Source organism: Cyclopterus lumpus, chromosome 17 (assembly GCF_009769545.1).
Source record: "Cyclopterus lumpus isolate fCycLum1 chromosome 17, fCycLum1.pri, whole genome shotgun sequence".
In the NCBI taxonomy this organism is placed as follows: domain Eukaryota; kingdom Metazoa; phylum Chordata; class Actinopteri; order Perciformes; family Cyclopteridae; genus Cyclopterus; species Cyclopterus lumpus.
This window is the reverse complement of record NC_046982.1, coordinates 18,843,578-18,857,473: the sequence shown is the minus strand read 5'-3', so window position 1 is coordinate 18,857,473 and position 13,896 is coordinate 18,843,578. Positions and strand designations below refer to the sequence as shown.

At 42.1% G+C, this 13,896-nt stretch overlaps 3 protein-coding genes across 3 annotated transcripts; 1 reads left to right on the top strand and 2 right to left on the bottom strand.

Annotated features, from left to right (window-relative positions):
• Positions 1-1,460: 1,460 nt before the first annotated feature.
• LOC117746597 (tripartite motif-containing protein 16-like) lies at positions 1,461-5,913 on the bottom strand. The gene has a single exon (XM_034555844.1). It carries the CDS (start codon positions 4,203-4,205, stop codon positions 2,643-2,645), a length of 1,563 nt encoding a protein of 520 aa, XP_034411735.1. The 5' UTR covers positions 4,206-5,913; the 3' UTR covers positions 1,461-2,642.
• A 111-nt stretch (positions 5,914-6,024) lies between these two features.
• epdr1 (ependymin related 1) lies at positions 6,025-8,138 on the bottom strand. The gene is made up of 3 exons (XM_034555846.1): positions 7,808-8,138; positions 7,127-7,335; positions 6,025-6,822 (listed from the first exon to the last, which is right to left on the bottom strand). Exons 1-3 carry the CDS (start codon positions 8,041-8,043, stop codon positions 6,629-6,631), a joined length of 639 nt encoding a protein of 212 aa, XP_034411737.1. The 5' UTR covers positions 8,044-8,138; the 3' UTR covers positions 6,025-6,628.
• Positions 8,139-8,472: 334 nt separating this feature from the next.
• On the top strand, positions 8,473-12,245 carry nol7 (nucleolar protein 7). Its single transcript, XM_034555845.1, has 8 exons — positions 8,473-8,696; positions 8,969-9,029; positions 9,518-9,573; positions 9,663-9,688; positions 9,796-9,844; positions 9,976-10,097; positions 10,887-10,964; positions 11,608-12,245. Exons 1-8 carry the CDS (start codon positions 8,512-8,514, stop codon positions 11,679-11,681), a joined length of 651 nt encoding a protein of 216 aa, XP_034411736.1. The 5' UTR covers positions 8,473-8,511; the 3' UTR covers positions 11,682-12,245.
• The last annotated feature ends 1,651 nt before the right edge of the window (positions 12,246-13,896 follow it).

Genomic DNA, 13,896 nt, shown 5'->3' with positions numbered 1-13,896 from the left:
AGTAATCACTGTTGTGAATTTGACCACGGAGGGGCAAAAGGTTTACCTAAATAACCGGTCAGTGAGTATATATGCCTTTATGTATAAATAAACAACAACAATGATATGTGTTGACTGTAAGACAGTTGGACAAAAATGCAATACTGCAGAGTGCAAAAGGTACTAGAACAGATATGGGATGATTAATGTGTGGTTGGTTTATAGACAGTAGGTGAGGTAGGTGGATAGTACAACATAAATACAGTCACATAGAGAGTGCTACTGTGACATTATAAGCATATACAAAAGTGACTGTTGGTTGACATTTTTGTTCCACTTTAAGGAAATAAATCAAGTGCGTGAATTACGCAACAATCCAATCTTAGTGACAAACAATAAGTAATAAACACACACTGTCCCTTTTTTATAAGTTCTGTCTATTTGAGTTCACAGAACTCAAATGTGTTTCTAGACGAATAAAGAAGCCGAAGTCCAGCATAGAGAGGCTGAGTGAATGTGGTCTGGACTCTGTGGAGGAGAGTCATTGTTTCAGAGACGCTGTAGAAGGACAGAATACCTGATCTGTGATCCAGGTACACTCCTATTCTGGAGCACTGATGACCTGAAGTGGGAGTGTGGACACTGTTGTTCAAAAAAGTTATTACTGTTTTTGTGACATCTTAATGCCCAAGATTTGCAATTCCATCCAAATCCACATTTATCCCCGTTCCCTTTCCTACTTATATTATTGTATGCCACATAAGCTCCTCCTCCTCTCCAGCTCCCAGTAACAACGTCCAGTCAGACTTTCTTCACTCAGGACCTGAAAACATGAAGTGAATCTTTCTGGGTGCTGAACATCTTTCTGTTGTAAACTCATTCATGTTGCTTTTCTCTTCCCGTTATCTCCCATTTACAATGTGCAGTAAGAATTGAGTATTACAGACTATGACACTGCACAGTAACTCATACGTGTCTCTTATTTCTTTTATATTGTCCAGTAGGCTGCAACAGGTGAAGTATTGGACTCAGTAATCAGGGAAGCACAAGCAAAGGACCAACAAACAGACAAGTGTCAGAATGGGAGTCTACAGTCCACTATGTGTACCGAGGCTGAAGAGTAACAGGGAGCAGCTGAGCTGACATGTGACCTATGGTGACTTGGTCACGTGATGCGGTGGAAAGTAGTTTTGATCCAGACTTGATCTGACATCATGCACACGTGGTCAACGATGACCTCACGGGATCGAGGCACCCGCAGTTTTTAGAGCCAGGCGCTCTCCACCGACTGCAAGACCCAATGCATGATGGGAACCTTCCGTCTGTCTCACGATCTAAGAGCTGATTGGCTCTCAGTTTTGACAAGATAATATTCGTTTCCATATTTTTCTGTGTAATTGTAATACTTCCAGCTAGATTGTAGGATGTTAGTCTCATGCGGTGCAATGAGGTTTTAATATAAAATCACATCTTATGTGGTTGATCAAAATGTACTTTATTTATATACAACTATGTGTAGACAAAGTGACTTGGACCTCCACTCCATCCTGGTTATCAGGATGAAGGCGCCCTCTTGTGTTGCGCTTCAGTTTTTCACGTTTCACCTGTTGACCTGCTGTGATGTTCACTGCAGAAGGACGTGTAAAGACTTCACTGAGCCTCCGGCAGCTTTAAACATCATCAGCAAAGAGACATTTAAAGTTATGTAATTTCACACTATGTCAGTTTGTTCACAGGAGTCACGCCCTTTAAACACTGATGCTGCATTCAGGCCACATGGGAAAGATGGTAGAGGAGAGCTTCCACTTTAAAAACAGTATTCACATCAGCTCTCAGGTTGTACATATTATTTCAGAATGTGCTGTTCGAAGCTGTGGGTTAAAGTTTATCCGACTTCTTAAATTCTGAACATTGTAATAATTGATCAGAATAAACTACACAATATCTGTAGTCGTATGTGTGTCAGGACTCCTCAAATCCTCCACAGACCCAAAAATGACCATTGAAGCAGCCATTATTATTATTTTAAAGGTGTTTAAGTGTGTGTGATGAATCATTAGTAGACAAACAAACTGTTGGTTGTAAAAAGCAACAAGTGATATCAAACTCTGCGATGAAGATGTTTTAGTGAGGAAAGTTGTATTAGTTTATTTTATACATCAGCTTTGTATTACACGCTGGAAAGAAGACGAGAAAAAATAATACTAATGTAAACATTGAGTTTGTTCTCTCATCCCATCAGTAAAGTCTGTTAAATGACTCTTGATCAATGATTTCATGGACAGTTCATCCACACAATCAGTTTGACCGGAAACTCAGCCATGTTAAAGACAAATACAGGCTATTAAAGATTTATTTACAAATGCACACAGAACAAAAATCTTGGATAAAGTTTAAATGTTCAAGCAGAGAAAAGTCAGTTCAGGTAAACAAACGTCATGAGCAGTGAGAGCCTCCATGACTAAACAGAACCAGGAAGGAGCGCCACCTACAGGAAGTCAAACATTTACTGAACAACTCATGAGAAGATGTCAAAGTAGCACCCAGAAGGTTTGACTGACAGCTGATCTCAGTGCAGTGAAGAAACACCTCAACAATCAGCTCTGAGACACAAACATGGAGACTAAATGAGTTCAAGAGTTTAACCCTCAAATGACTTCTGTCTATTTTAGTTTACACAACTCAGCAGTGTTTCCCAAGGAATAAAGAAGCCAAAGTCCAGCATAGAGAGGCTGAGTGAATGTGGTCTGGACTCTGTGGAGGAGAGTCATGGTTTTAGAGACCCTGTAGAAGGACAGAATACCTGATCTGTGATCCAGGTACACTCCTATTCTGGAGGACTGAGGACCAGAGACGCGAGTTTGGACTTTGTTGTACATGAAGTTATAACTATTATTTTCACAATCTAATGCCCAAGATTTGTTGTTGTATCCAAATCCACATTCATTCCTGTACCCTTTTCTGTTGATATCCTTGTATGCAACGGCCACTTTAACTCCTCCTCCTCTCCACTCCACCTCCCAGTAACAACGTCCAGTCAGACTCTCTCTACTCAGGACCTGGAAGCATCCATTACATCTGTCTGGGTGACTAGAATAAGACTGATGTTCACTCATAAATGTTGCTTTTCTGTCCCCATCTGATAATGACAGCTGTCTGTGTGCTGTGTTTGGATCCAGTGTGAGTTCCCGTGAATACTTTAAGAATCCAGCTCTGGTCTTGGGCTCTGATAGTGACGGTAAAACATTCACTTCAGTCACCGCCAGTGAGACGTTTGTCCATTTCTCTCTAAGGACGTCCAGTAGTTCATCTCTTACTTCTGAAACAACAATTGTCACGTCCTCAAAGTAGCTCAGAGTACGGATGTTGATGCTGGATGAGTCTGTAGACTCACTGAGTGTTGACTGTGAGGGGTAGTTGAGTAGAATATGGTTGAGATCCTCTGTGTGTGAGAGCTTCTTCAGCTCAGCGTCGTTCCTCTTCAGCTCAGTGATCTCCTGCTCCAGCTTCTCCTGAAGCTCTTTGACTCGACTCACTTCAGTTCTCTGCTGGGATCTGACCTGCTGCTTCACACGAGAGCTTCTTCTCACCATGAGACGGATCAGCTCAGTGAAGATCTGCTCCACTGTCTCATCAGCAGAGAGATTGATGGCCTCCACCTCCTGATGGAGCAGCTTCACATCTTTCTCTCTGTCCTGGATTCTCTGCTGGATGTTTAGTCGACTCCCCTCCAGCTCTCTCTGCCTCTCGGTCTTTGCTGCTGCAGCTGAGACTGTGTCGTGGCCTTTGTGTTCATCCATTAAGCAGAGATAACAGATACACTGCTGATCAGTACGGCAGAAAATCTTCATCACCTCATCGTGAAGAGAGCAGATGTTCTCCTGGAGCTTGTTGGAGGGCTCCACCAGCTTGTGTTTCTTTAATGGAGGTACATCATAATGACGCTGAAGGTGTTTCTCACAGTAAGAAGCCAGACACACCAGACAGGACTTGAAGGCTTTCAGTCTCCTCTCAGTGCAGACATCACAGGCCACATCTTCAGGTCCAGCATAGCAGTGATCAACAGGAGCAGCTTGGAGTCCAGTCTTCTTCAGCTCCTCCACTAAATCTGCTAACATGGTGTTTTTCACCAGGACAGGCCTCGGTGTGAAGGTCTGCCTACACTGAGGGCAGCTGTGGAGTTTCTTCTCGTCCTCTTTATCCCAGTGGGCTTTAATACAGCTCATGCAGTAGCTGTGTCCACAGGGAATAGTCACCGTATCCTTCAGTAGATCCAGACAGATGGAACAAGAGAAGGTCTCCTGGTCCAGCTGAACTCCTTTCTGCTCTATTTTACCTCTCAAAAATAACTACTGGCTGCGGTCGAATAGTCCAAAACTTACCTCCTAACATCTATTCCTAAACACGTTTCCGTGGAAAACGTCACGGAAACGAGAATTTAAGACAACCGCGGTTTTTCGCCTCGTGTGTTTGTCGACACTTTCACTAAACTACGTAACTTAGATATGAGGCGACGGCAGATGTTAGTGACGTCAGTCCGCAGCGGTAAAACTACAATGTTCAGGAAATGGACTACAAAAAAAAAGCGCATCTTAGATACTTCGTCCGTGTTCTGGAGCCGCGTTCACATCAAAAAGCGAGTAAAGCGTTGCCGCGTGAGTTTTACTCGCCGGACTATTTTGTGATTAATTAGCTTCATTCGCGCCGAAAAGGGGCGTGGTTTCTTCTTCTTCTTTTTGGAGTTTTATGGCGGATGGCATCCAACAAAAGGTGCATTACCACCACTTACTGTACTCGGGTATGGACCAGAGTTATCTCTCCCTCCAAAATTAAAATAAATGTAAAAAAAAAATTTAAAAAAAAAATTTAAACCTAACGTTAACCTATATCCTTCCACTCAACCCGGTTTCCTTCAGATATTGCAAAGGGGCGTGGCTTGTCTCCGTAAAAAACAGTTAACATTTCCGCCATCCAACATGGAAGAAATAAAGACTATTTCTGCTTTATACTTGTTGTGGAAATTCCACAAATGTCTGAACATCAAACTCCCTCACCCGTGGGCTCACACAGCTTTCAGTCTACGTCCGGATAACTTCCGCTTTCAGCGCTACGAGAGTAGCAGCAGCCAGTTTGATTCACCAACGGCATGACGTCAGTGATGACGTCATGTCAGTGATGACGGGGGCAGCATCTCAACGCTGATTGGCCTCCACAAATCGAACGCAGCATTGCAGTGTTGCTTCATGCAGACGACATGAACAACCCGGTTCAAAGTATTACTTTATTAACAACATAAACAATTCGGTTCAATTACTTTATTAACGAAGTTGGAATATAAATGAAAGAAGGAATGTGGAAAGTACAAAGCTACTAAACTTTGTTCAGTTTCAAACTGATGAGCTCCCACTAACAATGTCTCATAAGACTCTTTGTTGTTATGCAGATTTTATTCTGATCATAAGCACATGTACTCATATACTTCCGGGTCATTTTACTGCGTTAGGAACCTTCCTAACCAAAAAGTACTATTTAATAAGGAATAGTCCTGCTCCTCTTCCTGGAATGGATCAAAGGACTATTCCTTATTGAATAGTTGTAATACTTTGATCCATTTCAGGAAGAGGAGCAGTTTGAGAGACTGTGTTTGACAATTGTTTACAACAGGGATAATTTCTCTGTTAGAAACACTGATTACTTTAACTTTTAGAAGGTATATGGTTTGGAGACGGCTCCACAGTTTTCAGAATTATCTCTTCTTCCCTAAAATACAGTTTGATCAACGTTTTTAATGATAATAATAAGTGAATAATTAAGTTAATAATAAATTAAGTCTGTATGGTCTCGTTTACTGATGGAGGTCATATAGAGGTTCAGGACTAAACTGAGACCAGATAATAGTTCCTCACTGTCACTTTAAGGTGAGACAGCTCATGGCTGTTTAAATCAATTGTTTGAATGTCCTTCAGTTATCATTTTAAACCTCGAAGAATATCACTGCGTGTCTAAGAAAACATGACTGAATCCAGAAAGAAACTCAAAACCATCCCGCCTTTCATTTGTATTTATTATCTTGTCCACTCATGTCGATGAGGCACTTCACGTGTTTGATGGATTATTTGGAATTCATATCAAACCGCCTGTCGTGAGCAAAAAAATTAGCAAAACACTCGTCAGCACAGAGTCACAACGCTTCTCTGAAACCCAACGGTTTGCTGCTCGTTAGCCATGCAGCTTAAACATGTATACATATTAAATGGTTGCAATGACGAGTGCCAACAACACTAAAAGTCGCATGTTTAGCATGAAGCTAATTGTTGAAGGATCCCAATGAGCTAGCTTGTCATGTTGCAGCTTGGAGGGCGGAGCAGCAAATTAACCAACAAGTATATGAACCACGAGACAAAAGACTGTGTCTGAAATCACTCTGACCGACCACTTGGCGCCCGGCGTCACGGCTTGCATAGATGCTAAAAGTTACACCTTTTAATAAGCAGCGACGCAAAAAATAATTATAATTAAGTGCCTGAAATCTCACAGCGAGTGAACTATTGTGTGTCTGCTATTTAGGAAGTAGTGGATGAGTGAACAAGGGAGTGATTTTGAGGTGCTGCTTAGTGTCTCGGGTTCAAAGTTGAGGGCTGGCGAGGCCTCAGCAGTCGGACTCGGCCATCCTCTCGGGCCGAGCTGACTGGCAGGTGGGGGGCGGGATGAAGACGTCGGGGTCGCTGATGCCCAGGTGGAGGTTGAAGAAGCGGGTGGAGGTCGTGACGCTGCTGTTCTGGGCGTAGGTCTCCTGCACCGGGTAGCAGTCCTTCAGCGTGTAAACGCCCACCCAGGTCTCATCTGGTGGAGACGGGCAGACAAGGACATTTTTATTACCCCAAACAGCTGCTTTTTAAATCTGAGACCTTCCTGGAAGAAGAAAGACTGCTGGAATGCTTTACTTTATTGTAAAGTAACTGTAGGAACACTGGCCTAGAGGTGCCCTCTGAAGCCCAAGACCTACAGTATCATTAGTGTAAAATTATTTAACGGTCCTTGAACACATCATGTGCGACAAATGCTTCTGTCAGAAAAAGCAGCCACAGATTTCCCGGAAAGACACTTGGCAGACAAGCCACACACGTTAAAAAAAAACCTGACTCACGTTGGCGCGCCGGCTTCCTGTCTGACCACTCCTGAACCTCCACGTTGTCCCCGGGGCCCCCGATGAAGTACTGGTCCTCGAAGGTGGAGTTGTCTGGGATGTCGAAGGGATCCCAGGCCCCCGTGAGAGCGATCTTTGAGCAGTCCTTGGTCTTTTGGTCGATCTGGAACATCACCATGCTCTGGTACAAGTAGATGTACTCATAGAACCTGGAGGAGGGGAGGGGGGGGGCGTTAATATTGATTCTTTGGCCACTTGGGGACATGAAGCCAGGCAGCGACCACAGGTTCTGCTGAGTGGAATCAAAGCGGAAGTATCTTAAAACTGCATTCTCTCTACTATGTATATATATTCACATACATAGCCTATATATGTATATATACATATATATATATATATATATATATATATGTATATACACATATACATACATATATATATATATATATATATATATATGTATATACACATATACATACATATATATATACATATATATATATGTATATACACATATACATACATATATATATATATATATATATATATATATATATATATATATACACTATATATAATATAATAACATATATAATAAACATTTCATACACTTACACATTAGATAACTGTGTGCAGTAGGCAGAACATAAAACCCTTTAGTCTCCTTAAAGCCGCCCTTACTTCTGACACGGTGCGTGTTTCTTGTTCTGCTGCAGGACTCGGATCCTCTGTTTCAGGGCGTCGTAGGAGACGGACGCTCGGCGGTTCCTCCCGGTGCTGTGGTCGTACATCACCCACCTGCCCTCCCACTGCAGCGGGGCGAGGCACGGCGCGGCCGCCGGGGACGCATCCAGCCTGGGGAGTCCGAGGACAGGCGCCCCAGCAGAGGCCAGGACCACGAGCAACAGTGCGTGCATTGCTTCTCTGGTAAGCGTCCCGTTAGCTGATCCCGTTGTTGCTGTTGTTGTTGTTGCCGATAAACTGCACCTGCTGCCGACAATTTGGATTGGGTTTCCGGTTGTGGTTTTCAAAATAAAAGCTTTAATAAACCGTATGAAAGTATCTAAAAATGTAAATAGACCCCAAGTATGTTTACTACAGAAAGCATACATATTTAATTCATAAAAGAGAAATTAAAGTACTTTAAGTATATTGTGATGCCAATACATGTGTACTTTTACTTGTAATTTGTATTTACCCTTTCTTTGTCGAGGGACAAAGAAAGTACGCACACATATTCACATGCACCTTTTTTTTGGAATAGGCAATAATAAAACATTTATACTCTTATTACGAAAGCGGTGTTGTCCTCGAAAGGGCCGCACATCTTCGTCGCATTCATTAAGCGTCACGCCGTGTGACGTCACCTCTCCGCGCAGGGCAACATGGCGAAGGGACAACGTGGGAACGCGGCTCCGTCTACGAAGACGGCGGATATGGACCCGAGGACCGAGGGTTTCAGCTTAATGCTGGCGTCCAGCGACGACGAGGCGCCCGACGAGATGACCTTTGAAGACTCGAAGGCGGAGGCGTTACGGAGCATGAAAGAGGCGCTGCTCGCAGCCAGAAGGTAGCGCACGAGCAGCAGGCCGGGGAACCAAACTCCGGTTAAAATAACCCGGCTTGGGTCGTTTACCGTGAATTCTTCCTCACATATTCTGATTTATTTGGTTGCACTTTTCACGTCGGTGTGCATATTAACCTCTGAGCGGTTCCTAACAAGTCAGAATTGTATCTTTCCAAACGTTTAAGACACGCGCATGCGTGTAATCACGATACGCCTAAACCACAGATGTATGTAAATATTAGCATTTTGATGTGATTGCATTTCCATGTTTGCAGGGAAAAGGAGCTCCTGAAAGAGAAGAGGAGGAAGAGGCAGCAGTTGTTCCAGGAACAGAAGGTCTGTGTGTTTGTAGAAACATTGGTGGTTTATTAATATACCTGGGCAGATATTAAGAAAACCCTGTTTTTAAAATATGTACATCTTCTGTTGGAGTAAACCACTGGTACACATTGGACACATCCAGTTATTATCTCACAACAGATGGTGGTTAAAACAATTAAAATATTGCACATTCAACTTTTAATTCTTACATAATTTGTGTTAACATAATTATTTATGGAGATATTTAGTTGTACCTGGATACTTATTCAGTGCCAAATGTGAATTAACTCGGCGACATAATGACTTTCATCTTAAATTATGTTCTGGCTTTAATCAAGCAGATAATTCATATTATGAGACGAATGTTGCATCCTTTGCCTTCCAAAATATTGCCATAACATTTTCAAACGTTAGCTTTCTATTGAACTGCTTCCACTCAAATTAATCATTTTGATTGTTTAATAGTTATGTATAATAATAAAAAACTCCCTTTGTCCCCACAGAAAAGAAAACTCTTATCGGCTGACTTGTTGGAGGAAATCGACTCTGCCCCTTCAAAGTAATGTCACTTTCACTTTAAAACATTTTCTCCACCATCTCTGCTTCACAAAAACTCACTCCAAATGTGCTTTTATTTTTTTTAAACAGGAAGCAGAAACAAACTGAGGGTGAAGGTAAAGAAGCTCATTTGTGCCCTCACATATTTTATACATTTAGAGGAAACTCTGGCCCAATAGAGCTTCAGACCAACTCGTATGTGTTTTTTATTTGTCCTCAACAGCTGAAGAAGACAAGGGGAAGAAGAGTGGGAAACCGACGCAGTCCCGAACGTATGTAAACACACTTTTTCCAAGCTAGTTTTTACGAGCGATGAAATTGAATCGATCAGTAAGAACTAACCTAAACGTCCAACTGGTCATTTAAAGTAGTTTAAACTCCAGACTGGATTCTGTTGTTTCAGTCTGAAGGGGAAATACACCGTGACGACGGTGAAGGAGCGAGCGGCGGCGGCCTCGCAGCAGCAGGCGGCCGAGGACTTCCTCCAGTCCCGGCTGTACGGGCCGGGAAGCTGCAGGACCACGAGTAAGACGGGGAGCGTTATGTTATATACGGGGTATTGTTTTCATAGCAACGGAATTATTAAAATGGCTCTTGTGGTTGAGAGAAACCAGTTTTAGTATAGGTATGAAAACCAGCTGTTTTTATATAAATTATAATACAGAAGTAAAAAAAAAACAACTTTATTTGTTCGTACATTGTTTGCAGTTTAAACCAATACATAATTGTCCTATGCTTTTTAGTGAACCCCACTAATTTAGCTGTTTGGGCTTCTAAAGTGTCAATCAAGTGTTTCGCGGTCCAGTTAATTCTTTTTTACGAGTATATTTATTGATTTATTATTACCACGTTTCACTGTTGATACCCACAGTTAAAAAACATTTAGAGCAGATAAATCATATAAACATAAATTGTCTAAAATGCCTGATCTAAAATCTGATCTACTTTGAACAAACAATCTGAATGAATAAATCCAAATTGATCTGAAGTCTAGGGATCTAGTCAAACTAATCCTATGAAAAGATGAATGCAGTGAAAGTGTTGAGGCATATATTACATTGGGACATGTATAACAAGTTTACCCCTTGCAAGCTACACTCTGTGCCAGTAGTCTGTAAAGACGATGATCTGTCTCAATTTTGAGTTTTTGCTACAGTGACGGCCCGTCTGGTTCCACTGAGGCGTCTCCTTTCTCGTGGGACTCCTGGGAACACGACGCCGACATCGACCGCCTTTTTCAGTCTTGACCGTCGTGCCGTTTGCTTGTTTTTTCGGGCCGGTTGCATTTACCACGTTATGTCCTCCTCCTCTCAGGTAACGAGCTGCTCTCCATCCAGAACAAGACGGGGGAAAACAAAAGTGCAGCGGTGTGCTTTGTCAAGAAGGACTGGGGTGAGTTCAGCAGGAGGAAGTTTGCTTTAAAGTTGCTGCTGGTTGAGAGCGGCGGACGGTCCGACCCCTCCTGTAGTAAAATTAGGTTTTCTCACAATGGCGCTGGGAAACACTACCGCGTTGGTCCACAAGGGTCGCCAGAATATAACTTTATAACCTCAAAAGCAGTTTTTAATCAGTTCTTTTTTGGGCTCCTGCGTCATTTTTCTCCGATATAAAAGTCCTGCTTCTGTGGAAACAGAATAAGACTAGAAAGAGAGAACTCAAACATGTAGTTTGTGCAGTAAGTCTAAAAAAAAGGCTTTACGTGTTATATTTTTACAACTTCTACTTCCAGTCGATGTTTCACTGAATTGTGGTCATGGGACTGAACATCCATCATGGTTTCCTAGTTGCTCTGCGGGGCTCAGCATGTAATGTTTTGTACAGTATCTGGTAAATCAAAAGGTTTATTTGGTATGAGATGTGTAGAATCAAATGTTCTTGATAAATAGCAATGTTACTCTTGGTTTTGGCTCTTCTTTTTTTTATGACCCAAGTATTTGACCCGTGTTCAAGGACCTTTTGACTGCTGGTGGGTTTTGGGGTTTATATTTAGACGTTACAGGCGTTCTCTAATCAGTCGTCTCCTCTGTCCGATCAGCCCTTCAGGAAAAGGCCAAAGCAGAGAAGCTGAAGAAAAGGTGGATCCACAAGCAGCAGCATCCCTCCTGCTGACGGATCCCGGTACTGCACACTGGATTTAACCGGACACCCGAACAGAGAGGAAGCTGAGCTCTGGACCACGTCTTGTATTGACACTTCTTATATTGACTAAATGAGAACTTGGCAGCAGCCCGAACCCTCCAGCTCATCACCAACAAACATGTTCAACAACCCTCACGTGGGTTTAAAATACGGGACGATTCCTCATCTGCTTTTTTTTTTTTTTAAAGAGCAGAACATGTGGAGATGCGGCTGTTTATAGTTAACGGTGGGATTTGTAACCTTAAACTCAGTCATTTGTTTATTAAAAGCGTGTTATAAGTTTCTTTCTATATATTTTTCAAGAGATTAGAAAGCTAGTAAATCAAACTAGTTAGTTTCTGTTACTAGAGTCACGATTGTGGTCACTCATCTGCCCAAAAGTGGCAAAAGGCTTAAACATTTGTATAATTTCTCTTTACAAGAAAATATCAGTTTCAGCAATAACTGAACCAGTTTGTTTGCTTTAATGTGATTATTTGAGATATTTCACTTGAAATAAAAAGGCAGTAAAACTGTTTTCCCTTAATCACGTCATGTTGTAGCCAATTCAATTTATTTATTTATTTTTTTAAATCTGGTTTATTTGGATTGTGCTGGTCCTGTGGAGAATATGAATTTTAGTAAATAAATTGAGTACCACTCAGGTTTTCCTGACTGAGCCATACAAACGGCTAAATGAATAATTTAAAAAAGGCATCGCCACAAGGATTATTTTAGGATCTAAGTGAACTGTACCAGGATTTCAGCATCAGTTTCTTTATTTCCTTTAGAAGAGAAGGAAAAAAAAACTAAAGTGCAATTTGCGTCAGGGTGAAAAGATTTTTTTTTTGTTCTCTTCAAAAGGAGACAGTTCTCCTTAAACACCGAACTGGCTAAAAAGGAGCAACAAAAAGAAAGAGACGTCTAACGTGATCTTACCACCACTTTACTATGGCATGCAGAGGGTTCAGACCGTACTCAAAGACAACAGACACTTTGTCTAAGAAGTTGGTTTTTCTAAACGATGCCACGACGGCTTGCGATCCAGGAATAAAATAAGAGAAACAAACCAAGGTACAGAAAAGCTCTGTTCAACAACGTCGAAAAGTCAACTCCGGATCTCCTGAGGGGGCAAAACAAAAACAATGGATGTCGTGTAAAGCGAACACCTCGGACTTCCTGTTTCTCTGGAAGTGGCGAGAAACGAACACTCAGCTGCGATGTCATCTTCTTAAAACGATTTTTTTTTTTTATATTCAGTGTGGTTGACAATACAGATTTTTTTTTTTAATGGTTTTATTCTCCCGCTCGCCGTAAGGTCTTTTCATACATTAATGCTTTTTTTTTTTTTTTCTCTCCCCAAAAGCAGAACAATTTGAATTATAAACTAGACAGCGAAAACGCTACCAGGGAGCAACTGAAGTAAAAGAAAAATCCACAGAAAATAAAACTACGACAAATTTCACTTCTGCTACCAGACATTAAAGCCAACTGAAATACACTTTGTGCACGTTTGTTTCAAAATATAACTTTTACTCATTTTTCAGCAGCAACATGTTTCCCCTCCGTCTTATTTGTGCACATCCAACATTTTTTACTACGCGGATAAAAAGGTGACGAGAACGTTGGTTTACAGAGAGGAGAAACCCCCCAAAAAGATCCAAACTGGAACTACGAAAGAGAGACGGCCAGCAAGAGGTCCTCCTTTTGCATAATCCAGAACGAACACAGTGTGCGGATACGAAAAGTAACATTCGAGTGGGAATCAGTGCCGACGTTAGCAATCTGACCAACTTCCCCTTTAAGAGCAGACGCTAATTAGCTTAGCTTGCTAGCTCGCTTTCCACTTTGAGTGGATGTCAACGGGGGACGGACATCTTGCATTGCTAAAAACTGATAAACAACATCTTGGGGCTTTGAAAAAGGTGCTTTATACGAGATTAGAAGCATATGCGTCGCCTCAAGTCGGCGACAGCTTGCAGCTAACCGGACAACGGCGGCGTCAGCTAACCCGCGGGGCGCTAACGTGCACTAAAAGCAACGCGCGACGAGGAAAAAGCTTGGATTACGACCAAGGGAGAGCTGCTTTATTAATGCTCTGAATCCCGCATACTGCTCCTTTAACGCTAATGGGGTGGGGGGGGGGGGGGGGGGGGGGACTACTTCAAGTTCAAAGCACCGCCGCCCAGTCAAAAAGACGTTTGAA